General features: G+C 40.1%; 1 protein-coding gene across 1 annotated transcript in view; it reads left to right on the top strand.

Annotated features, from left to right (window-relative positions):
* The window catches only part of LOC140370704 (kinesin-like protein KIF3B), a 27,017-nt gene extending 3,196 nt beyond the window's left edge, over positions 1-23,821 (top strand). The window contains exons 3-9 of the mRNA XM_072457909.1: positions 8,199-8,300; positions 10,577-10,699; positions 13,490-13,608; positions 16,151-16,267; positions 16,980-17,094; positions 22,498-22,685; positions 23,657-23,821. Of these exons, the coding sequence (XP_072314010.1) occupies positions 8,199-8,300; positions 10,577-10,699; positions 13,490-13,608; positions 16,151-16,267; positions 16,980-17,094; positions 22,498-22,685; positions 23,657-23,801 (909 nt within the window). The 3' untranslated portion in view covers positions 23,802-23,821. The remainder of the gene's footprint in view (positions 1-8,198; positions 8,301-10,576; positions 10,700-13,489; positions 13,609-16,150; positions 16,268-16,979; positions 17,095-22,497; positions 22,686-23,656) is intronic.
* The last annotated feature ends 402 nt before the right edge of the window (positions 23,822-24,223 follow it).

Below are 24,223 nucleotides of genomic sequence, written 5' to 3'. Positions count from 1 at the left end.
CGTTTTGTTCTGTTCTAGTCCTCGTTTTGTTCTGTTCTAGTCCTCGTTTTGTTCTGTTCTAGTCCTCGTTTTGTTCTGTTCTAGTCCTCGTTTTGTTCTGTTTTAGTCCTCGTTTTGTTCTGTTCTAGTCCTCGTTTTGTTCTGTTTTAGTCTTCGTTTTGTCCTGTTTTGTTCTGTTTTAGTCCTCGTTTTGTTCTGTTCTAGTCCTCGTTTTGTTCTGTTCTAGTCCTCGTTTTGTTCTGTTCTAGTCCTCGTTTTGTTCTGTTTTAGTCCTCATTTTGTTCTGTTCTAGTCCTCGTTTTGTTCTGTTTTAGTCTTCGTTTTGTTCTGTTCTAGTCCTCGTTTTGTCCTGTTTTGTTCTGTTTTAGTCCTCGTTTTGTTCTGTTCTAGTCCTCGTTTTGTTCTGTTCTAGTCCTCGTTTTGTTCTGTTTTAGTCCTCGTTTTGTTCTGTTCTAGTCCTCGTTTTGTTCTGTTCTAGTCCTCGTTTTGTTCTGTTCTAGTCCTCGTTTTGTTCTGTTTTAGTCCTCGTTTTGTTCTGTTCTAGTCCTCGTTTTGTTCTGTTTTAGTCCTCGTTTTGTTCTGTTCTAGTCCTCGTTTTGTTCTGTTCTAGTCCTCGTTTTGTTCTGTTCTAGTCCTCGTTTTGTTCTGTTTTAGTCCTCGTTTTGTCCTGTTTTGTTCTGTTTTAGTCTTCGTTTTGTTCTGTTCTAGTCCTCGTTTTGTCCCGTTTTGTTCTGTTCTAGTCCTCGTTTTGTTCTGTTCTAGTCCTCGTTTTGTTCTGTTCTAGTCCTCGTTTTGTTCTGTTTTAGTCCTCGTTTTGTTCTGTTCTAGTCCTCGTTTTGTTCTGTTCTAGTCCTCGTTTTGTTCTGTTCTAGTCCTCGTTTTGTTCTGTTCTAGTCCTCGTTTTGTTCTGTTTTAGTCCTCATTTTGTTCTGTTCTAGTCCTCGTTTTGTTCTGTTTTAGTCTTCGTTTTGTCCTGTTTTGTTCTGTTTTAGTCCTCGTTTTGTTCTGTTCTAGTCCTCGTTTTGTTCTGTTCTAGTCCTCGTTTTGTTCTGTTCTAGTCCTCGTTTTGTTCTGTTCTAGTCCTCGTTTTGTTCTGTTTTAGTCTTCGTTTTGTTCTGTTCTAGTCCTCGTTTTGTCCTGTTTTGTTCTGTTTTAGTCCTCGTTTTGTTCTGTTCTAGTCCTCGTTTTGTTCTGTTCTAGTCCTCGTTTTGTTCTGTTTTAGTCCTCGTTTTGTTCTGTTCTAGTCCTCGTTTTGTTCTGTTCTAGTCCTCGTTTTGTTCTGTTCTAGTCCTCGTTTTGTTCTGTTCTAGTCCTCGTTTTGTTCTGTTTTAGTCCTCATTTTGTTCTGTTCTAGTCCTCGTTTTGTTCTGTTTTAGTCTTCGTTTTGTCCTGTTTTGTTCTGTTTTAGTCCTCGTTTTGTTCTGTTCTAGTCCTCGTTTTGTTCTGTTTTAGTCCTCATTTTGTTCTGTTCTAGTCCTCGTTTTGTTCTGTTTTAGTCCTCGTTTTGTCCTGTTTTGTTCTGTTTTAGTCTTCGTTTTGTTCTGTTCTAGTCCTCGTTTTGTCCTGTTTTGTTCTGTTTTAGTCCTCGTTTTGTTCTGTTCTAGTCCTCGTTTTGTTCTGTTCTAGTCCTCGTTTTGTTCTGTTCTAGTCCTCGTTTTGTTCTGTTCTAGTCCTCGTTTTGTTCTGTTCTAGTCCTCGTTTTGTTCTGTTCTAGTCCTCGTTTTGTTCTGTTTTAGTCCTCGTTTTGTTCTGTTCTAGTCCTCGTTTTGTTCTGTTTTAGTCTTCGTTTTGTCCTGTTTTGTTCTGTTTTAGTCCTCGTTTTGTTCTGTTCTAGTCCTCGTTTTGTTCTGTTCTAGTCCTCGTTTTGTTCTGTTCTAGTCCTCGTTTTGTTCTGTTTTAGTCCTCATTTTGTTCTGTTCTAGTCCTCGTTTTGTTCTGTTTTAGTCTTCGTTTTGTTCTGTTCTAGTCCTCGTTTTGTCCTGTTTTGTTCTGTTTTAGTCCTCGTTTTGTTCTGTTCTAGTCCTCGTTTTGTTCTGTTCTAGTCCTCGTTTTGTTCTGTTTTAGTCCTCGTTTTGTTCTGTTCTAGTCCTCGTTTTGTTCTGTTCTAGTCCTCGTTTTGTTCTGTTCTAGTCCTCGTTTTGTTCTGTTTTAGTCCTCGTTTTGTTCTGTTCTAGTCCTCGTTTTGTTCTGTTTTAGTCTTCGTTTTGTCCTGTTTTGTTCTGTTTTAGTCCTCGTTTTGTTCTGTTCTAGTCCTCGTTTTGTTCTGTTCTAGTCCTCGTTTTGTTCTGTTCTAGTCCTCGTTTTGTTCTGTTTTAGTCCTCGTTTTGTTCTGTTCTAGTCCTCGTTTTGTCCTGTTTTGTTCTGTTCTAGTCCTCGTTTTGTTCTGTTCTAGTCCTCGTTTTGTTCTGTTCTAGTCCTCGTTTTGTTCTGTTTTAGTCCTCGTTTTGTTCTGTTCTAGTCCTCGTTTTGTTCTGTTCTAGTCCTCGTTTTGTTCTGTTCTAGTCCTCGTTTTGTTCTGTTTCAGTCCTCATTTTGTTCTGTTCTAGTCCTCGTTTTGTTCTGTTTTAGTCTTCGTTTTGTTCTGTTCTAGTCCTCGTTTTGTCCTGTTTTGTTCTGTTTTAGTCCTCGTTTTGTTCTGTTCTAGTCCTCGTTTTGTTCTGTTCTAGTCCTCGTTTTGTTCTGTTTTAGTCCTCGTTTTGTTCTGTTCTAGTCCTCGTTTTGTTCTGTTCTAGTCCTCGTTTTGTTCTGTTCTAGTCCTCGTTTTGTTCTGTTCTAGTCCTCGTTTTGTTCTGTTTTAGTCCTCATTTTGTTCTGTTCTAGTCCTCGTTTTGTTCTGTTTTAGTCTTCGTTTTGTCCTGTTTTGTTCTGTTTTAGTCCTCGTTTTGTTCTGTTCTAGTCCTCGTTTTGTTCTGTTCTAGTCCTCGTTTTGTTCTGTTCTAGTCCTCGTTTTGTTCTGTTCTAGTCCTCGTTTTGTTCTGTTTTAGTCCTCATTTTGTTCTGTTCTAGTCCTCGTTTTGTTCTGTTTTAGTCTTCGTTTTGTTCTGTTCTAGTCCTCGTTTTGTCCTGTTTTGTTCTGTTTTAGTCCTCGTTTTGTTCTGTTCTAGTCCTCGTTTTGTTCTGTTCTAGTCCTCGTTTTGTTCTGTTTTAGTCCTCGTTTTGTTCTGTTCTAGTCCTCGTTTTGTTCTGTTCTAGTCCTCGTTTTGTTCTGTTCTAGTCCTCGTTTTGTTCTGTTTTAGTCCTCATTTTGTTCTGTTCTAGTCCTCGTTTTGTTCTGTTTTAGTCTTCGTTTTGTTCTGTTCTAGTCCTCGTTTTGTCCTGTTTTGTTCTGTTTTAGTCCTCGTTTTGTTCTGTTCTAGTCCTCGTTTTGTTCTGTTCTAGTCCTCGTTTTGTTCTGTTTTAGTCCTCGTTTTGTTCTGTTCTAGTCCTCGTTTTGTTCTGTTCTAGTCCTCGTTTTGTTCTGTTCTAGTCCTCGTTTTGTTCTGTTTTAGTCCTCATTTTGTTCTGTTCTAGTCCTCGTTTTGTTCTGTTTTAGTCTTCGTTTTGTTCTGTTCTAGTCCTCGTTTTGTCCTGTTTTGTTCTGTTTTAGTCCTCGTTTTGTTCTGTTCTAGTCCTCGTTTTGTTCTGTTCTAGTCCTCGTTTTGTTCTGTTCTAGTCCTCGTTTTGTCCTGTTTTGTTCTGTTCTAGTCCTCGTTTTGTTCTGTTCTAGTCCTCGTTTTGTTCTGTTTTAGTCCTCGTTTTGTTCTGTTCTAGTCCTCGTTTTGTTCTGTTTTAGTCCTTGTTTTGTTCTGTTCTAGTCCTCGTTTTGTTCTGTTCTAGTCCTCGTTTTGTCCTCGTTTTGTTTTGTTCTGTTTTAGTCCTCGTTTTGTTCTGTTCTAGTCCTCGTTTTGTCCTGTTTTGTTCTGTTCTAGTCCTCGTTTTGTTCTGTTCTAGTCCTCGTTTTGTTCTGTTCTAGTCCTCGTTTTGTTCTGTTCTAGTCCTCGTTTTGTTCTGTTTTAGTCCTCATTTTGTTCTGTTCTAGTCCTCGTTTTGTTCTGTTTTAGTCTTCGTTTTGTTCTGTTCTAGTCCTCGTTTTGTCCTGTTTTGTTCTGTTTTAGTCCTCGTTTTGTTCTGTTCTAGTCCTCGTTTTGTTCTGTTCTAGTCCTCGTTTTGTTCTGTTTTAGTCCTCGTTTTGTTCTGTTCTAGTCCTCGTTTTGTTCTGTTCTAGTCCTCGTTTTGTTCTGTTCTAGTCCTCGTTTTGTTCTGTTCTAGTCCTCGTTTTGTTCTGTTTTAGTCCTCATTTTGTTCTGTTCTAGTCCTCGTTTTGTTCTGTTTTAGTCTTCGTTTTGTCCTGTTTTGTTCTGTTTTAGTCCTCGTTTTGTTCTGTTCTAGTCCTCGTTTTGTTCTGTTCTAGTCCTCGTTTTGTTCTGTTCTAGTCCTCGTTTTGTTCTGTTTTAGTCCTCGTTTTGTTCTGTTCTAGTCCTCGTTTTGTCCTGTTTTGTTCTGTTCTAGTCCTCGTTTTGTCCTGTTTTGTTCTGTTCTAGTCCTCGTTTTGTTCTGTTCTAGTCCTCGTTTTGTTCTGTTTTAGTCCTCGTTTTGTTCTGTTCTAGTCCTCGTTTTGTTCTGTTTTAGTCCTCGTTTTGTTCTGTTCTAGTCCTCGTTTTGTTCTGTTCTAGTCCTCGTTTTGTTCTGTTCTAGTCCTCGTTTTGTTCTGTTCTAGTCCTCGTTTTGTTCTGTTTTAGTCCTCATTTTGTTCTGTTCTAGTACTCGTTTTGTTCTGTTTTAGTCTTCGTTTTGTTCTGTTCTAGTCCTCGTTTTGTCCTGTTTTGTTCTGTTTTAGTCCTCGTTTTGTTCTGTTCTAGTCCTCGTTTTGTTCTGTTCTAGTCCTCGTTTTGTTCTGTTCTAGTCCTCGTTTTGTTCTGTTCTAGTCCTCGTTTTGTTCTGTTCTAGTCCTCGTTTTGTTCTGTTTTAGTCCTCATTTTGTTCTGTTCTAGTCCTCGTTTTGTTCTGTTCTAGTCCTCGTTTTGTCCTGTTTTGTTCTGTTTTAGTCCTCGTTTTGTTCTGTTCTAGTCCTCGTTTTGTTCTGTTCTAGTCCTCGTTTTGTTCTGTTCTAGTCCTCGTTTTGTTCTGTTTTAGTCCTCGTTTTGTTCTGTTCTAGTCCTCGTTTTGTTCTGTTCTAGTCCTCGTTTTGTTCTGTTTTAGTCCTCGTTTTGTTCTGTTCTAGTCCTCGTTTTGTTCTGTTCTAGTCCTCGTTTTGTTCTGTTCTAGTCCTCGTTTTGTTCTGTTTTAGTCCTCGTTTTGATCTGTTCTAGTCCTCGTTTTGTTCCGTTTTAGTCCTCGTTTTGTTCCGTTTTAGTCCTCGTTTTGTTCTGTTTTAGTCCTAGTTTTGTTCCGTTTTAGTCCTCGTTTTGTTCCGTTCTAGTCCTCGTTTTGTTCCGTGTTAGTCCTCGTTTTGTTCCGTGTTAGTCCTCGTTTTGTTCTGTTTTAGTCCTCGTTTTGTTCTGTTTTAGTCCTCGTTTTGTTCTGTTTTAGTCCTCGTTTTGTTCTGTTTTAGTCCTCATTTTGTTCTGTTCTAGTACTCGTTTTGTTCTGTTTTAGTCCTCGTTTTGTTCTGTTTTAGTCCTCGTTTTGTTCTGTTTTAGTCCTCGTTTTGTTCTGTTTTAGTCTGAGGAGAAAGTACAAGTTTAAATGCACTTTTTTATCGTCCCTGGCCCAGTTTACACTTCAAAATTGCACCTTAAAACTAGAAAAATACACACATTTTCAGCAAAAAATCCCTTGAAATAAGTGAATTTTACCAACCAGGAATTCTTGAATCTTACTTATTTTGGGTTTATTTGGTAGAAATGTCCTAAAACAAGATAAATCAGATTATTTTGTGGAGATTTAAGGGAACAAACTTTCCTGATGGTCACGACGGGCCCAAAAAAAATCACGTTTAGTTCTGGTTTAGTTCTGTTCCAGTCCTGGATCAGTTTCAGGTTTAGTCCTAATTTACATCCCAATTCTGATGCATGAATGAAGTAAACACACTCGCTCACAGTCCCTGGTCCATATTAGTCTCTCTGACGCTAGATCTGGTCACAAAAGCAGCCAAAATGTCCACAAAACTATCATTAGACTGCATTTGAGTTCACTTACAGGAATAAGGAATAAGGAAAACAGGAATCTGAGTCTCATTTCCTGGTGGTGTGGACGGCCGAGTAGTTCTCCCACATGTCAATCATTCCCTGCGTCCTACTGCACACCTGCCTTACCACAGCAGCACGTTTCCCTGGCCGGTGTGTGTTTAGCGAGTTCCTTCAGTGACAGGACAAAATGACACAGAGAACGACCGAAAAGAGACTGAGACTTTAAACAAAACTATAAACATCCTTTTCAAATGTGAGCGAAGAAGGCCGGATCATTAGCTCACGATTAATTAATTAATTAGGGCATAATAAAGACGTTTAAGTGACCAGCTGCGAGCGCTTTGGTGAACCGCCCCCCTCATTCGTCCCACTCATTTGCACGACGTCAACGCCACAAATTGTAATTAAAATGTCAAATTTACACATAAAATCCACTCTTTTTGGACGTTTTTTTAAACATATTGTCGTCTATTATAACTTCTCTGTGTGTCATGTTGATAAATGTAGGCGGTTATTACCTATAAACCCACCACAACTTCATTCATTAGACAAAATCCAACAGTTTTACATCTGAAATTACTGTATATTTGAAAATACAAGCTAAAAACGGTCTCGGAAAGTGACTTTATGTGAGTATCCGCTCTGTTTACTGGCTTTATTCCAGGGCTGACTCTTCTTCTTCTTCCTCTCCTTCTGTGATGTACGGCTTTATTCTTTAGGCTTTATTCTTTAGGCTTTATTCTTTAGGCTTTATTCTTTAGGCTTTATTCTTTAGGCTTTATTCTTTAGGCTTTATTCTTTAGGCTTTATTCTTTAGGCTTTATTCTTTAGGCTTTATTCTTTAGGCTTTATTCTTTAGACTTTATTCTTTAGGCTTTATTCTTTAGACTTTATTCTTTAGGCTTTATTCTTTAGGCTTTATTCTTTAGGCTTTATTCTTTAGGCTTTATTCTTTAGGCTTTATTCTTTAGGCTTTATTCTTTAGACTTTATTCTTTAGACTTTATTCTTTAGGCTTTATTCTTTAGGCTTTATTCTTTAGGCTTTATTCTTTAGACTTTATTCTTTAGACTTTATTCTTTAGGCTTTATTCTTTAGACTTTATTCTTTAGACTTTATTCTTTAGGCTTTATTCTTTAGACTTTATTCTTTAGGCTTTATTCTTTAGGCTTTATTCTTTAGGCTTTATTCTTTAGGCTTTATTCTTTAGGCTTTATTCTTTAGGCTTTATTCTTTAGGCTTTATTCTTTAGACTTTATTCTTTAGGCTTTATTCTTTAGGCTTTATTCTTTAGACTTTATTCTTTAGGCTTTATTCTTTAGGCTTTATTCTTTAGGCTTTATTCTTTAGGCTTTATTCTTTAGGCTTTATTCTTTAGGCTTTATTCTTTAGGCTTTATTCTTTAGGCTTTATTCTTTAGACTTTATTCTTTAGACTTTATTCTTTAGACTTTATTCTTTAGGCTTTATTCTTTAGGCTTTATTCTTTAGACTTTATTCTTTAGACTTTATTCTTTAGGCTTTATTCTTTAGACTTTATTCTTTAGGCTTTATTCTTTAGGCTTTATTCTTTAGGCTTTATTCTTTAGGCTTTATTCTTTAGGCTTTATTCTTTAGGCTTTATTCTTTAGGCTTTATTCTTTAGACTTTATTCTTTAGGCTTTATTCTTTAGGCTTTATTCTTTAGACTTTATTCTTTAGGCTTTATTCTTTAGGCTTTATTCTTTAGGCTTTATTCTTTAGGCTTTATTCTTTAGGCTTTATTCTTTAGACTTTATTCTTCTGGGTCTGTTCGTCGTCTGTCCAAGAGGCTGCTAGTCTCTCCTGCCCCTGATTTATTTTCCTCCCTGAGCTAAGTTGGTGCTTTCCTGTTTTGACTCTTTTGGAATTTTGATGATAAAATAAAGATAAACTCTACTTTGCCTTTATCCGGGCTGCGTTTGGTGTTTTTGCCACCGGGATCTTAACAATTTAGTTCCATTCTGTTGTTGTGCTGTTTGCAATAACCAGGCGACTCTAACAAAGGAGACGCTAACGAGACAAAGGGAATTACCGTCAACGATTAATTACGCGTCTCGTCTGTGCGTCTGAAGGCGATGGAGAGCAAGCTGCTGATCGGAGGGAAAACCATCATCGACCACACCAACGAGCAGCAGAAGACGCTGGAGCGGCGGCGGCAGCAGATCGCCGAGCAGGTACCGCACGAAAACCGCACGAAAACCGCACGACACGCAAGCCAATGATGCGAAAAACACGGGGAAATCGGCCAGAAAATGGTCCGTATTCCCTGAAATTCTTTTAATAATTCAGTTAAAGGTCATGTTTACGAGCACGCGGCTGTGAATGATATGATTTCATTTAGTTTTGACGTGAAAAATCATTCAAAAAAAGGACAAATTAACGTGGGAAAGGCTGAAATTAAAGGGAAAATGTTCAAATTCATCGTCATCCAAATACAACAGTTTATCTAAAAATGTATTACCGTATTTTCCGGAGTATAAGTCGCACTGGAGTATAAGTCGCACCTGCCAAAAAATGCATAATAAATAAGAAAAAAACATATATAAGTCGCACTGGAGTATAAGTCGCACTGGAGTATAAGTCGCACCTGCCAAAAAATGCATAATAAATAAGAAAAAAACATATATAAGTCGCACTGGAGTATGAAATGCGGTTACAAGTGTGAAAATAACAAATAATATCACATATAAGTCGCTTCAGAGTATAAATATGAGTATATAAGTTTAAACATAAGTTGCACCCCGGCCAAAACTATGAAAAAAGGTGCAACTTATAGTCCGGAAAATACGGTAAATGCGTGTTTTTGATGATCATATTTCGTTTTCTCCAAATCTGATCAAGGTATTGGATTTATTTAATTATTCCGGTTTGATTTTTACAATACAACATAATTTAAATCATTTATTTGACTTGATTTATTCATGTTTTTGTGATTTATGTTTTAAGTATTTAATTAAAACACCGTGTTAAATGTTAGTTTCAGTGAGATATATTTACAACAGTAGAAGTTAGATGTCATTTTGTAGTATTTTCCTGACGTTTCTGCTGAAATGAAGTGACTTTTTGGCTCATTTGCATATTTAATCATTTGCATATTTAATCATGCGGCGCCGGGATCAGGTGGTCAGTGACGAGCAGATGCAGGACCTTATGTTTGTGGTCGGTTTGAGAAATGGATGACAAAAGCGAGGAATAACGAGCAGCAGTGAAACTCAAATGTTCGTTATGTGATATAAAGTGTTAAAGTCAGAAAACAAAAAGTACTAGTAAAGTGTATATTTGTGTGGAAAAAGACAGAATAAGTCCAATAAATGCTCGTTCATTCACGATTTTGTTCTTTTTGCTTTGGTCCGTGCAAATTCTTTACAAAAATCAATAAAATAATGAGTAAACAATACACGTTTTATTAAAGTAAGACTCTAGTTCTGATAAATAGAATATAAAACTGTCAAAATGTCAAATTTAGATGTTTTTTTCCCCAGTGGTTTGTCTTGATTATTGATATTTTTTAATCTTGATTATTGATACTTTTCCCAGTATTTTGTCTTGATTATTGATACTTTTTCCAGTATTTTGTCTTGATTATTGATACTTTTGGCCTGTGGTTTGCTGGTCTTTGTGGGAGAAGAGTGAATGAATATTTAATGAAGAAAAGCACTTTGTGAAGCTTGTAAAACACAATATAAAAGTAAACATTATTATTATTATTAATAATGCTCTTTGCCGTGATCGTGGTCGAGTATTTTAAAGGACGCACAATAAGCAAACGCTGCTGCTGCTGTTGTCGTGCCGTCGTTCCCTCATAACAAACAAAAAACAAACAAACAAACATATCTGGAGTTGTGTTTAGCGTCATTAATCCTGTTTACCATCTCTGAGCCTCACGAAAACACGCCGTTTCAAGTTCCCTCAGATGTGGAGCTCTCACGTGCCGTTTTTGAGTCCACAAATCCTCGTTTATGACCTCGTTATGAGCATTTCCGCCTCAAATCTGGCTCATTACAACTGCGTGTCAACATTAGCGTGTCGGGGGTAAGCTTTTTGTTTTCTTCCCCACCGTAATTCCCTCTGCTGCCTGTAGATGGACAGCTAAGACCAAATCCTGATGAAGGAACGCCCGACTGATGGAAACTAATGTGTGGTTTTTGATCCGTACATTATTTAAAGTTCTAAAACATGAAATGCCAAAGCAAATGAAGGAACAAGAGCAAGTTTAAAGGTTAAAAACAATAAAACAAATACTTGTTGTTTTGTGGTCGTGGGAGTTTTGTATTTATTTTACTCATTTACAACTGTTTTATGGTTTTGCTTTTATTTCTTTTTACTGGTTTAATTGTTTTAGAACCTGAGCGTTTCTACCTTTTGTTGTTGTTGTTGTTGTTGTTGTTGTTGTTGTTTTCTGTCCCTCATATGCACTTTCCAAACGGTTTGGTGTTTGTTGGTGTTTCAGATCCGGCGAGAGCGAGTGATCCAGCAGCAGATGATGCTCCAGGACGAGGAGACGCTGGAGATGAAGGAGACGTTCTCCACGCTGCAGCAGGAGGTGGAGCTTAAGACGCGCAAGCTCAGGAGGGTACGACGCTACGACACTACGACACGCCCCATCACGCCCCATCACGCCCCATCACGCCCCATCACGCCCCATCACGCTCCATCACGCCCCATCACGCTCCATCACGCCCCATCACGCTCCATCACGCCCCATCACGCCCCATCACGCCCCATCACGCCCCATCACGCCCCATCACGCCCCATCACGCTCCATCACGCCCCATCACGCCCCATCACGCCCCATCACGCCCCATCACGCCCCATCACGCTCCATCACGCCCCATCACGCCCCATCACGCCCCATCACGCCCCATCACGCTCCATCACGCCCCATCACGCCCCATCACGCCCCATCACGCCCCATCACGCCCCATCACGCCCCATCACGCCCCATCACGCTCCATCACGCCCCATCACGCCCCATCACGCCCCATCACGCCCCATCACGCCCCATCAGGCCCCATCACGCCCCATCACGCCCCATCACGCCCCATCACGCCCCATCACGCTCCATCACGCCCCATCACGCTCTATCACGCCCCGTCACGCCCCATCACGCCTTATTATCATTATTATAATCATAATTTATAATATTTTTAAACAGGGACCAAGTGTAAAAGAAGAGGTGTTATTGTTGTTGTTATTATCATTATTATTATTAGCATTAGCACTATTATTAGCATTAGTATTATTATTATTATTTTATTATTATTTTAAACAGGGACCAAGTGCAAAAGAAGAGATGTTGTTGTTGTTAGGCCCGAGCGCCACAAGCTGGCGAGAGGCCTATTAATCTCGTAAGGCCGTGCGAAGCACGGCTGCGAAAGTGCGCACGTAGTGCGCACGAAATCGAGCGCGAAGCGCTCGCCCACTTCCAAACACTCACTAACGCACTCCTTCACTCATGCACGCCCCGTGCATACTAATTAGTAGTAGGAAAATGGAACATTACCGTTGTAAACGGGCGAAGCCCGTGCAAAAGAGCGCACTAAACGAGCACTTTACATTGAGATGACGACCGCAAAGCGGTCGTCATCCCCATATAAAGCACTCATTTGCGCTAAGTAGCTCACGAATACGTTCCCCATCTCTTGCATGTTCCGTGCATATAAGCATGTAATGCAAAAATTTAACATTATTACTGTATAGAGGGCCAAAAACACAAAGTGGGCGGAGCCCACTCAAAATTAACGAAAGTACCCGTCAGTGACCAGGGACCCACACCATGAGGTAGGAAAGCGCGAGCGCTTTTCGAAAATGTATAGTTTATGATATTTGAAAAATGGGAAACATTGTTTTCGCATCGGAATATTATTCTTTCTTCTTCTTCTTCTTCTTCTTCTTCTTCTTCTTCTTCTCGGGACCAACCCCCCTATTTTTCACCCAGTGAACATTGACGAAAAGTCACAAAAATGTTCACACCTCTAAAAATCGTGCCTCTCTACATTCTGGCTATTTCCCTTTTCTAAAATAAAAAAATTGGCGCGTCAGCGCCCCCAAATGTACCAAAAATGCATTGAGAGATGGGAAATGACCCAAAAAAAATCGGATCGTAGAATCATGAAATTTGGCGCAGAGGTAGATGGTGACAAGAGAAGTAAAAAATATTATTACGGCAACGCCGTCCGCCCAACCAAATGTCGGCCATATTGCTTCAAAAATGGCTAAACATGACTTCGGAGATTTTCCAAACGTCGTACTTTTACGAACTCCTCCCAGGGCGTTGGCCCTAAAAAGCTGAAATTTGGTGAAAATGCTACTGAGGAGTGGGACATCAAAAGTTATCCAAATTACATTGATACCTCTCACGGTCTCGGTGCGGCGAAGCCGCAAACTGTAGCTAGAATTTCAGAAATCTCCCATATTTAAAATTTCTGCCGTTTGCGCAGATAAAGTCCGAATTGCGTCAAATTAGAATCAGTTGTTAAACTCTTTGCCCTAAACCTACTTGAAGTGAAATAAATTCATTTGGCGCCACAGCGCCCCCTACAGATTTTATATGGAGGTTAAATGTTTAGTTTTGCGAAATTATATGAAATTTGACACACAACTCAATTTTAGCATCCCCATCAAAAAAGTCAATGACCCATGTCATAATTGTTATGGCGTTGCCGTAACGATGACCGAAACCTTTCATGTTATTCCAATGGGGAAATCGCCAGAACATGTTTACACTTTAGACTTTCACAAACTCCTCCCCCTCAGGGCGTCAGCCCTATTAACCTGAAATTTGGTGAGACTCATCTTCAGGACCATCAAAAGTTATCCACATTTTCATTCAAAGAGTCACGGTGTCTGTGCGGCAAAGCCGCACATTTTGCCAAGAATTCAAAATAAAATAGCTTTTTGATGGTAAAACAAAGGGGAGAAGATGTGACAGCGTCACAGATTCAGCAGTAGGCGTAATAAAAGGACAATTGGGGCGCGTTAGCGCCCCCTCCTCTTGCGGCGTGGCGGCGGTGTGGCGGCGGCGTGGCGAGGGCCGATCATTGCCGCTTGCGGCTATATTTATTATTATTATTATTTATTATTATCATTTTATACAGGGACAAAATGTGAACAAAGAGGTCTTATTATTCTTTTTATTCGTATAATTTATTTTTATAAAAAAAAATGAATTCTGAGTGACATGAGTGCTTCCTTTGAACATAAATATGAGGTAATAGTCGAATTACAGTTCAGCTCAGGTCAGAGGAGAGTTTAATCTTGTAAATGTGAGTTACTTTCCAGTCCTGACGTTCACCTCACTGTTGTTGTTGTTGTTGTTGTTGTTGTTGTTGTTGTTGTTGTCATCGTCGTCGTGGTCGTGCAGCTGTTCGCTCGAGTTCAGGCGGTGAAGGTCGAGATGAAGGACATCGTGGACGAGCACGTGACGAACCGACAGGAGCTGGAGCAGACGCAGCTGGAGCTCACGCGAGAACTCAAATACAAGTATGAAAATACACAAATACTGGCTCAGACGACTCATGCAAGTATGAAAATACACAAATACTGGCTCAGACGACTCATACAAGTATGAAAATACACAAATACTGGCTCAGACAACTCAAATACAAGTGTGAAAATACACAAATACTGGCTCAGACGACTCATACAAGTATGAAAATACACAAATACTGGCTCAGACAACTCACAAGTATGAAAATACACAAATACTGGCTCAGACAACTCACAAGTATGAAAATACACAAATACTGGCTCAGACAACTCACAAGTATGAAAATACACAAATACTGGCTCAGACAACTCATACAAGTATGAAAATACACAAATACTGGCTCAGACAACTCAAATACAAGTGTGAAAATACACAAATACTGGCTCAGACAACTCATATACAAGTGTGAAAATACACAAATACTGGCTCAGACAACTCATATACAAGTATGAAAATACACAAATACTGGCTCAGACAACTCAAATACAAGTGTGAAAATACACAAATACTGGCTCAGACAACTCACAAGTATGAAAATACACAAATACTGGCTCAGACAACTCACAAGTATGAAAATACACAAATACTGGCTCAGACAACTCATACAAGTATGAAAATACACAAATACTGGCTCAGACAACTCGAATACAAGTATGAAAATACACAAATACTCGCTCAGACAACTCATATACAAGTATGAAAATACACAAATACTGGCTCAGACAACTCGTATACAAGTATGAAAATACACAAATACTGGCTCAGACAACTCATACAAGTATGAAAATACACAAATACTGGCTCAGACAACTCATATACAAGTATGAAAATACACAAATACTGGCTCAGACAACTCATATGTGACTGACCGTGGCTAAACCAGTAACATGTCTACCCGGAGACATTTTGAGTTATTCACAGATTCTGAAAGTGTGAATTCAAAGCTATGCAATGATGTCTCACTCATGCACATCTGATCATATTTGAGTAAGTTGTGGTCATTTGAATGTATACAACTCTCAAACCCATTCACTGAGAAAACGGGGCTCAAAGTTTCTCACCGGAGTGAGCCCAGAGTCACAGGGGGGCTCATTTGCATCTCATTGAGATAAGCCCTCCCCCCTGTCACACTGACACCACCTCTCCCTACATCTGTCACTCAAGACTCAAGAGGAGTGTTGTTATTGATGGTAACTGGACTTGAATCAGAATTAGAAGTTACTATATTAAAATGGAAATACTTGGATTACAAAAGGCCCTGAATAGAATCAAAGAATCAGAATGAGAATAGGGTTCATTGCATTTGCCGATAAACATAATTCACAGGTGATTCAGGGCAACACAAACAACAAAAGATAAGATAAGATAAGATAGCCTTTAATGTTACAACGCAGTAGATACAGGGGGAAAGGACAGTAACTTATAGGAAGTTTAAAAAACACTCTTAATAGAAGAACTCTTATAAACAGATGCCAGGGCCAGGTATACGAACTGCAACGGGTCCATGGCTTTGAATATATGAGATATGAGATAATAGATATGATATGTACACCACCAGAGTCCAATTACATCAGAGATCACATCCTCTTCTTCGTCTGTGCACTCTTCTGTGCTGTGACTCTCGGCTCTTGGCATCAAAGCTGTAAACAAATAACAGGACATTTAAGAAATGGCTAACTATTTCACATAAAACACTCATTAACTATTTATTTTTTTTAACACAATGTGAGAGTTTCAATATGCTGATAACTCTTGATCTTTGGAAGCCGTCTGAAGAAGGGACTCAGATGCTTCTGCCAGTCCAAGTTCTTGACAAACACAGTACAGAGGAGTTACCGTATTTTTCTGACTATAAGTCGCACTGGAGTATAAGTCGCATTTTTTGGGACATTTATTTGACAAAATGCAAGACCAAGAACAGACATTTCATCTTGAAATGCAGTTTAAAATAATAACAGATAAGAGAACATGATGAATAGGTGTACGTATGCTAACGCTAACACCTTCAGCTACATGACGTATGCTAACGCTAACACCTTCAGCCACATGAGGCACAGACAGAATGGTATGTTAACGTAACATATGAACAGTTATTCAGATAACTATAGCATAAAGAACATACTAATAAGTTTAGCAAAGCATCAGTTTTACCCCAAATCACTAAATCCATTGAATTCTTCTTCCTCTGTGTCACTTCTAAACAACTCCAGAGGAAGAGGAAGTGCAGATTCTTCTTCTGCGTCGCTTAGAGCCTAGAGCGCCCTCTTGTGGTTGTCAGTGTGAAAATAACCAATAATATCACATATAAGTCGCTCTGGACTATAAGACGTACACAGGCCAAAAGTATGAAAAAGGTGCAATTTATAATCTGGATCTAATCTATGTCCCAATTCCCCTGCTGTGTCCTTTAAAAAAAACAAAAAAATAAGCATTGTTCTGTCTTAAAACTTGAGTTGACGCTAAAATTCTGTATTTTTATCGTTTTTGCGTCTTCTTTTTGGACTCCTATAACCGTGGCGTGTTTTCCGTGAGCAGATACCTCCTGATCGAGAACTTCATCCCTCCTGAAGAGAAAGACAAGCTCCTGCACCGGATGCAGTTCGACCGCGACGAGGACCAATGGAGACGAGGACCCGTTTTACCATCGCAGAGGTATTTGTACTTCTGTAAAACACTATTCTGAAACTGAAGATGTTGCATTGTTGTTGTTGTTGTTGGTGGTGGTGGTGGTGTTGATGTTGTTGTTATTGGTGTTGAAGATGGTGGTGGTGTTGTTATTGTTGTTATTGTTATTGTTGGTGGTGTTGATGTTGCAGTTATTGTTGGTGGTGTTGATGATGTTGTTGTTATTGTTGTTGTTGGTGTGGTTGCTGTTGTTAATGTTGTTGTTGGTGGTGTTGGTATGGTTGTTGTGGTGGTGGTGGTTGTTGTTGTTGATGTTGTTAATGTTGTTGTTGTTGGTGTTGTTGATGTTGTTGTTGGTGTGGTTGTTGTTGTTGGTGTGGTGGTGGTTGTTGTTGGTGTTGTTGATGTTGGTGTTGTTGTTATTGTTGTTGGTGTGGTTGCTGTTGTTAATGTTGTTGTTGGTGTTATTGATGTTGTTGTTTGTGTTGTTGATGTTGTTGGTGTGGTGGTGGTTGTTGTTGGTGTTGTTGATGTTGGTGTTATTGTTGTTGGTGTGGTTGCTGTTGTTAATGTTGTTGTTGGTGTTATTGATGTTGTTGTTTGTGTTGTTGATGTTGTTGGTGTGGTTGTTGTGGTGGTGGTGGTGGTTGTTGTTGTTGATGTTGGTGTTGTTGGTGTGGTTGTTGTTGTTGTTGATGATGTTGTTGTCGTTGTTGTTGATGTTGTTCTCTCTCTGCAGCGCTCCAGCTTGTGTGAAGCGCAGGCCTCTCAGTGCAGTTGGATACAAACGTCCCATCAGTCAACACGCTCAGATGGCTGTGACGGCTGCCACCGGGACGCCGTTCAGATATCAGGTCAGATACTGTATACTACTACTTCTACTACTACTACTGCTAATACTACTGCTATTGCTACTGCTACTGCTACTGCTACTGCTACTGCTACTATTACTGCTAATACTACTGCTACTGCTACTATTACTGCTACTATTACTGCTAATACTACTACTACTACTACTGCTACTACTACTATTACTGCTACTATTACTGCTAATACTACTGCTACTGCTACTGCTACTGCTGTTGCTCCAGTTGTCCAAAAATTGATTTAGGTTAGTACTGGTTTAGTCCTGGTTTAGTCCTGGTTCAGACCTAGTTTAGTCCCGGTTTAGTCCCGGATTTAGACCTGGTTTAGTCCTGGTTTAGTCCTGGTTTAGTCCTGGTTTAGTCCTGGTTTAGTCCTGGTTTAGTCCTGGTTTAGTCCTGGTTTCGTCCTGGTTTTGTCCTGGTTTAGTCCTGGTTTAGCCCTAGTTTAGTCCCGGATTTAGCCCTGGTTGAGACCTGGTTTAGCCCTGGTTTAGTCTCAGATTTAGTCCCGGTTTAGCCTCGGTTTAGCCCTGGTTTAGCCCTGGTTTAGTCCCAGATTTAGTCCCGGTTTAGCCCTGGTTTAGCCTCGGTTTAGACCTGGTTTAGTCCTGGTTTAGTTCATGTATCACAGCTGTTGCAGAGCTACAATCCAAACACAGCTGCATCATCACAGATTTTATCCGTCAAGACGACTTTTACAAACAGGACTTTTTGTTTTTGAGGACACATTTTTACACTTTCTCCTCACTTGCTCCAGAGCGACGCGTCGCCACGGCAACGCAACGCCGGCCACATCATCCTCCAGTGAATCACAGCAACAGTTACTGCAAAAGTACTCGACGATATCACTGAAATATACATGGATCTGTACATGTGCAAACGAGTCACTGTTTTGTTACTTTTGGCCGTCGAATCCTTTTACATTCACTAAACTATTCCACAGTTAACGAGTTTCCAATAACGAGTTTCCAATAACGAGTTTCCAATAACGAGCTTCCGATAACGAGTTTCCAATAACGAGTTTCCCATAACGAGTTTCCAATAACGAGCTTCCGATAACGAGTTTCCAATAACAGCTTGTTCTCTGGGAAAAACAATACCGTCTTTGTACAATTCAAACAACTTCCGAGAACTACTTCAGTTATTACATGGATTATAGGCTATTTATTTGTCCTGTTTTCCTTGTTATAGCCACATGAAACTTGCAATTTGAATGATTACCGTATTTTCTGGACTATAAGTTGCAACTTGTTTCATAGTTTTGGCCTCGGTGCGACTTATACTTATATTTATATACTTATATTTATACTCCGGAGCGACTTACGTGTGATATTACCGTATTTTCTGGACTATAAGTCGCACTGGAGTATAAGTCGCACCAGCCAAAAAATGCATATTAGAGAAGAAAAAAACATATATAAGTCGCACTGGAGTATGAAATGCAGTTGCAAGTGTGAAAATAACAAATAATATCACATAAGTCGCTCTTATATAAGTATATAAGTATAAATATAAGTATAAGTCACACCCCGGCCAAAACTATGAAAAAAGTCCCTAGTTTAGACTTCTACAAACATTTAATCAGTTTAGAATGTCTTATTTACCGAGCCAATGTTTCAACATCAAAAGCACCACAACCTCAGCCTCCACCAAAGGATTCATCAGCAGCTGCTCCACCACCACCAGCAAAGGATTCAGCTCCAGCTGCTCCACATTCACCTCCACCGCCTCCAGCAAAGGAACAATCTTCAAAGGCCTTGGACCCATCTGTGACAAGCCCAACAACATCCCTGTCATCGCCCCTGCCTTCACACCAGCCCTGGGTTCCCCCTGCAACATCTACTCCCACTAAAGATTCATCATTCTCCTTCTCATCTCCACTCTCACCCATGGGCCTTCCCAGCCATTTTGAAAGTCTGATCAAATCAGGCATTAAGATGGCTCCACTCACGCCCAATATAGCAAGGGCTATGCCGACTACACCAACAAAAGCCCCACCACCCATCCCCCCTCGCTTCTCACCTGGTCCCAAACTCTCCTTGGCTACAAAAGCCCCACCACCCATCCAACCTCGCCTTTTACCTGGTATCTCCCATAGCTAGGATGCACTGGGTCTCAGCGTTGCCGGGACTTATTGTCACATTAAAAATCAAACCAACCCGGGGCCCTATGTAAAAAGAGCCCCCCCTAGTGCTATTTCTGTAGTCACATCATCACACAGATGGAAAAACAAAATGCGAGTCAGGCCCAATCTGAGAAATGTGATTCATATTCCCTGTGAAAAGATAAAGCCCAGTCCCACTGAAACTAGTCTGAAACTTGCTGTGCTAAATGTCAGATCCTTATGTAACAAATCTCTCTTAATTAATAATTTTATTTCTTCTTATAATCTTGATTTTATGTTTTTAACTGAAACATGGCTTGACAAAAACACAGGAAATGTAGTTCTGATAGAATCTGCTCCACCCAACTTTAAGTTTGAATCTGAAACACGAGAAAACAAAAAAGGGGGTGGAGTCTGTGCTGTCTTTAGAGATGAAATAATTACCCGCAGGTTGTCTTTTGGGGTGTTTTCATCATTTGAGTATGTATCCTTTAAAATGGAGCTAAAACGGTCTCCATCCATTCTCTTCATTGTTTTATACAAGCCTCCCCAGCACTGCCAAAGTTTTATTGATGATTTTACTGAGATGCTTTCAGTCATATGCACAGACTTTGATGGTTTGGTCATTACAGGTGATTTCAATGTGCATGTTGATAATGTTTGTGACAGAAACGCTAAAGAACTTGATGCTGTCCTTGAAACCTTCAGTCTTACTCAGCATGTGAGAGGCCCCACCCACAGCAAAGGACACACTCTAGATCTCATAATTACAAAGGGGGTAAATATTTCAAATGTTAATGTGATCGATGTTGCTCTGTCTGATCATTTCTGTGTCTTCTTTGACCTGTCTGTTTCTCCCCAACCTCCGGTTGGTCCTGCAGTTGTTCAGAGGAGACACATAAGTGATGGCACAGGTGCACTGTTTATGGAAATGATAAACTTTGAAAATGTCTCATGTTCTAATGTAAATGATTTGTTGAACTCTGTTACATCTAGTATTTTGAATGTTCTGGACACCATCGCCCCTATAAAGGCTAAAATGGTTAAAAATAAGCAGAAGGCGCCGTGGAGAAATGATGATTCGGTCAGGGCACAGAAAAGGGAGTGCCGCAGGGCCGAACGGAAATGGCGCAAGTCAAAGCTCCAGGTTCAAAAAGAGATTTACAAAGAAAAGCTGAACATGTACAACTTAATCTTATGTAGAACTAGGGAAAGATATTTTTCTGAAATAATTGGAAGCTGCAGTAACAACTCGCGTGTCCTGTTTGCCACAGTAAACAGATTAACAAACCCTCCAGCTCAGCTGCCGTTAGAACTCATTTCCACATCCAAGTGTAATGAGTTTGCATTATTCTTTAATGACAAAGTTCAGGGCATTAAAAATGCTATAAATCCCACAATGCAAAAAATTACCCTAAAACCACCCAGACACTTAGAGCTAACTCACTTTGCACCAGTAACTGACAAAACTGTCCATGAGATCATCACCAGTCTGAGTTCATCTACATGCTGCCTCGATGTGTTACCCACCAGATTTCTAAAGTCTGTGCTGAACAGTTTATTAGCACCATTCACTCACATAGTTAACATGTCGCTTCAATCTGGAACATTCCCAATGTCTTTGAAAACTGCGGTCATAAAGCCTCTCCTAAAGAAGAGCAGTCTTGATGCCGCAGTACTGAGTCATTACCGGCCCATCTCTAATCGGGCAAAGTCCTTGAAAAGGTTGTTTACCAACAGCTCACAGATTTCCTCTTAATAAACAACTCATTTGATGTTTTTCAGTCAGGTTTTAGACCTCATCACAGCACTGAGACTGCTCTTGTCAAGGTGACAAATGACATCCGCCTGAACACTGACACGGGCAAAGCCTCAGTCTTAATTCTGTTAGATCTGAGTGCTGCTTTTGACACTGTCGATCATGGGATCCTCTTACAGAGACTAGAGGACTGGGTGGGCATCACTGGCCCCGCCCTAAACTGGTTAAGGTCCTATCTGGAAGACAGGAAGTACTTTGTTGAAATTGGTAGCTGTGTCTCAGACCACATGACCCTGACCTGTGGAGTGCCCCAAGGGTCAGTCCTGGGTCCCCTTCTGTTCAACCTCTACATGCTGCCGTTAGGTCAGTTGATACGCAGTGAAAATGTGTCCTATCACAATTATGCAGACGACACTCAGATCTATGTTTCACTATCGGCAGGTGAATATGGACCAGTAGATTCACTCTGTCACTGCATCCAACAGATCAGTTTGTGGATGCAAAACAACTTTCTCCAGCTGAACTCAGACAAGACTGAAATAATCGTTTTTGGCCCACAGAAACAAAGAGAAAATGTTAGCGGTCACCTCCAGAGTCTCGCTCTAAAACCTACAAACCAAATTAGAAATCTGGGGGTAATAATGGACTCAGACTTGAACTTTAATAGCCACGTCAAATCAATAACATCAGCAGCTTTTTACCATCTAAAAAACATTGCCAAAATCAAAAATATAGTGTCAAAACCAGATTTGGAGAGACTTATCCATGCGTTTGTCTCCAGTAGATTAGACTACTGTAACGGCCTGCTCACTGGCCTCTCCAAACGAGCTGTAAAACAGCTGCAGTACATCCAGATTGCTGCTGCTCGGGTCCTGACCAGAACCAGGAAGTATGAGCACATTAGTCCTGTTCTCAGGTCTCTGCACTGGCTCCCTGTGGCTCAGAGAATAGACTTTAAAGCAGCTCTGCTTGTGTACAAGTCTCTCCATGGCCTAGCACCAAAGTACATCTTGGATATGTTAGTGCCATATGAACCATCTCGGACTCTGAGGACCTCAGGGACCGGCCTCCTGCTGGTGCCCAGAGTCAGGACAAAACATGGACCGGCCTCCTGCTGGTGCCAGAGTCAGGACAAAACATGGGGAATCTGCGTTTCAGTTTTATGCAGCTAAAATCTGGAACAGTCTTCCTGAAGATTTGAGACAGGCTTCAACTCTGACAATGTTCAAATCTAAGCTAAAAACAGTTTTGTTTAGCTGCGCATATGACTGAAAGGATTTTTTCTTTGCACTCTTCTCTTTTGTTTGTGATTTTATTAGTTTAGAAAATCAGTTGGATTGATAATTTTTAATTTAGTTAATTTTATTGCATTTCTGTTTCTGTAATTTCTTTGTGATTTGAATGCATTTTTCCTGCTGTGAAGCACTTTGAATTGCCTTGTGTATGAAATGTGCTCTACAAATAAACTTGCCTTGCCTTATTTAAGTCGCATAAGTCTAAAGCGTGTGAATCCTCCTGGTGTTTTCAGGCTGAGAACATCCTGCTGCTGGACCTGGACATGGGCGCTCCCGCCATGTTCACGCTCACCCTGGACGGCGAGCGCCTGGAGCGGGCCTTTTCCCCGCGCCTCCTCCCGGACCTGCTCACCCACGTCCCACTGCGTCCCAGGACGTCCTCGCTCACGTCCGCCACGCGCGTCAGGAAGTCGCAGTCCTGGTGAGACGAGGCAGACGTTTGCAAAAGCTATTAAAGGGGACGTGTTATGCAAATGTGCTTTTATGAGCTTATGTTTTCAGACTTTAAATGAATCTACTTTTTTACAAAACAAAAACATTCTTCTTTGACGGGTTATTCCCATTCAGCCTGTGCACCCGTCTCAACATTCATGTGCAAAGTCACCTTATTTTTTTCTGTATTTATTTTTTTTTTTAATTATTTTTATCTAAAAAAAATATTATTATTATTATTATTTTAATTATTATACTTTAAAAAAATATAATGCGTTTAAAAAAAAATATTATCATTATTATTTTTGATTATTATTTTTTTAAATTTGTTATTTTTTTGTTATCAAGAACATTGGGGGGGAAACAAAGGACGTAAACCTACGAAAAGTCTGAATGTGATTTTTTTGTTTGAATTTTTGAATGACCAGTTCAGTGTTAGTCCAGTTTTTCTAAATTCAAATCCGCACGTTGCAGTTTTACAATCAACAAAATGTTGAATAATACATGTTGTAGTTTATTACAAATACTACTCAGAGAAAAATGCATAATACGTCTTCTTTAAATTCAACCGTGAATGTTTGAAGCTGAATATAGTTTTTTCAGTGAAATTAAAGGGGATGTAGCAGGTTTTTGTTCACAAAGTTGAGCCAAACAGTTCTTGGGGTCAAAACGAGACCACCGTGTGCTGTTTGCTTATAATTAAGGACAAGGTTTACTGTCTGAGAACCAGGCAGAGCGCTGTTAGCATGCTAGCTGAGAACCAGGAAGCACGCTAGCCGTCGTTAGCGTCGGCAAAACTCCGCTCTGGCCTCTGAAAGTGGTGAAAAGCGCTCGTAAACTGAACGCTTTCAATACTAATGCGAAGTTTAAGATGTTTTCACATTTTTTTACGTTTTTTTTCACGTTTTTGAGTCTTAAAAACTTGTTTACTGAATGGTTTGTTTGTCTTTGCCGTCTCAGGTATCAAGCGCCGGACGGAGCTTCGGTCCCGTCCTCGTCGTCAACGACAAACCTGTCCTCGGCGTCTCCGAACTCGTCTCCCGCCTCCAGACAGAGGCCGTCGTCTGCCGCCTACATTTCCCATCAGCCCCCTCTTCAGCCCTGAGCGATTGTACTTCCTGTAAATACTAACGGGCGGGGCATTTTTAGACTCTCTTTTGAATGTAGCTCGTGTTCGTTTTGGAGGAGACACAGTGTGCTTTTTTATGATGTTTATTTTTTGGACACGTTACCGTCTTTATTAAGTGTTTTATCGGTTTAAAACGTGCGTAAATTCAAAGATGACACGTTGTATTTCGGTAACGAGGAAGTACTGCTGTAGAATGAGTGCGTTTGTAGCTCGGTGCCTCTAGTGGGCGGAGGTGGAAATGACAGATTTGACAAAATGACATTATTCGACTAGAAGTAAATAAGCAGTGGTCCAAAAAATGACCTGAGTAAGAGTGAAACAGTGTTTGGGAAAAATATTACACAAACAAACATAAAATTTAATTAAAATTAAGTAAGGTAAATTTAAAATAAATTAAA

This window comes from Eucyclogobius newberryi, unplaced genomic scaffold (assembly GCF_026437365.1).
Source record: "Eucyclogobius newberryi isolate DKJ021-1_F unplaced genomic scaffold, fEucNew1.0.hap1 SCAF_21, whole genome shotgun sequence".
Classification (NCBI taxonomy): Eukaryota; Metazoa; Chordata; class Actinopteri; order Gobiiformes; family Gobiidae; genus Eucyclogobius; species Eucyclogobius newberryi.
The sequence above is the reverse complement of the archived record's forward strand: the minus strand, read 5'-3'. Positions and strand labels throughout refer to the sequence as shown.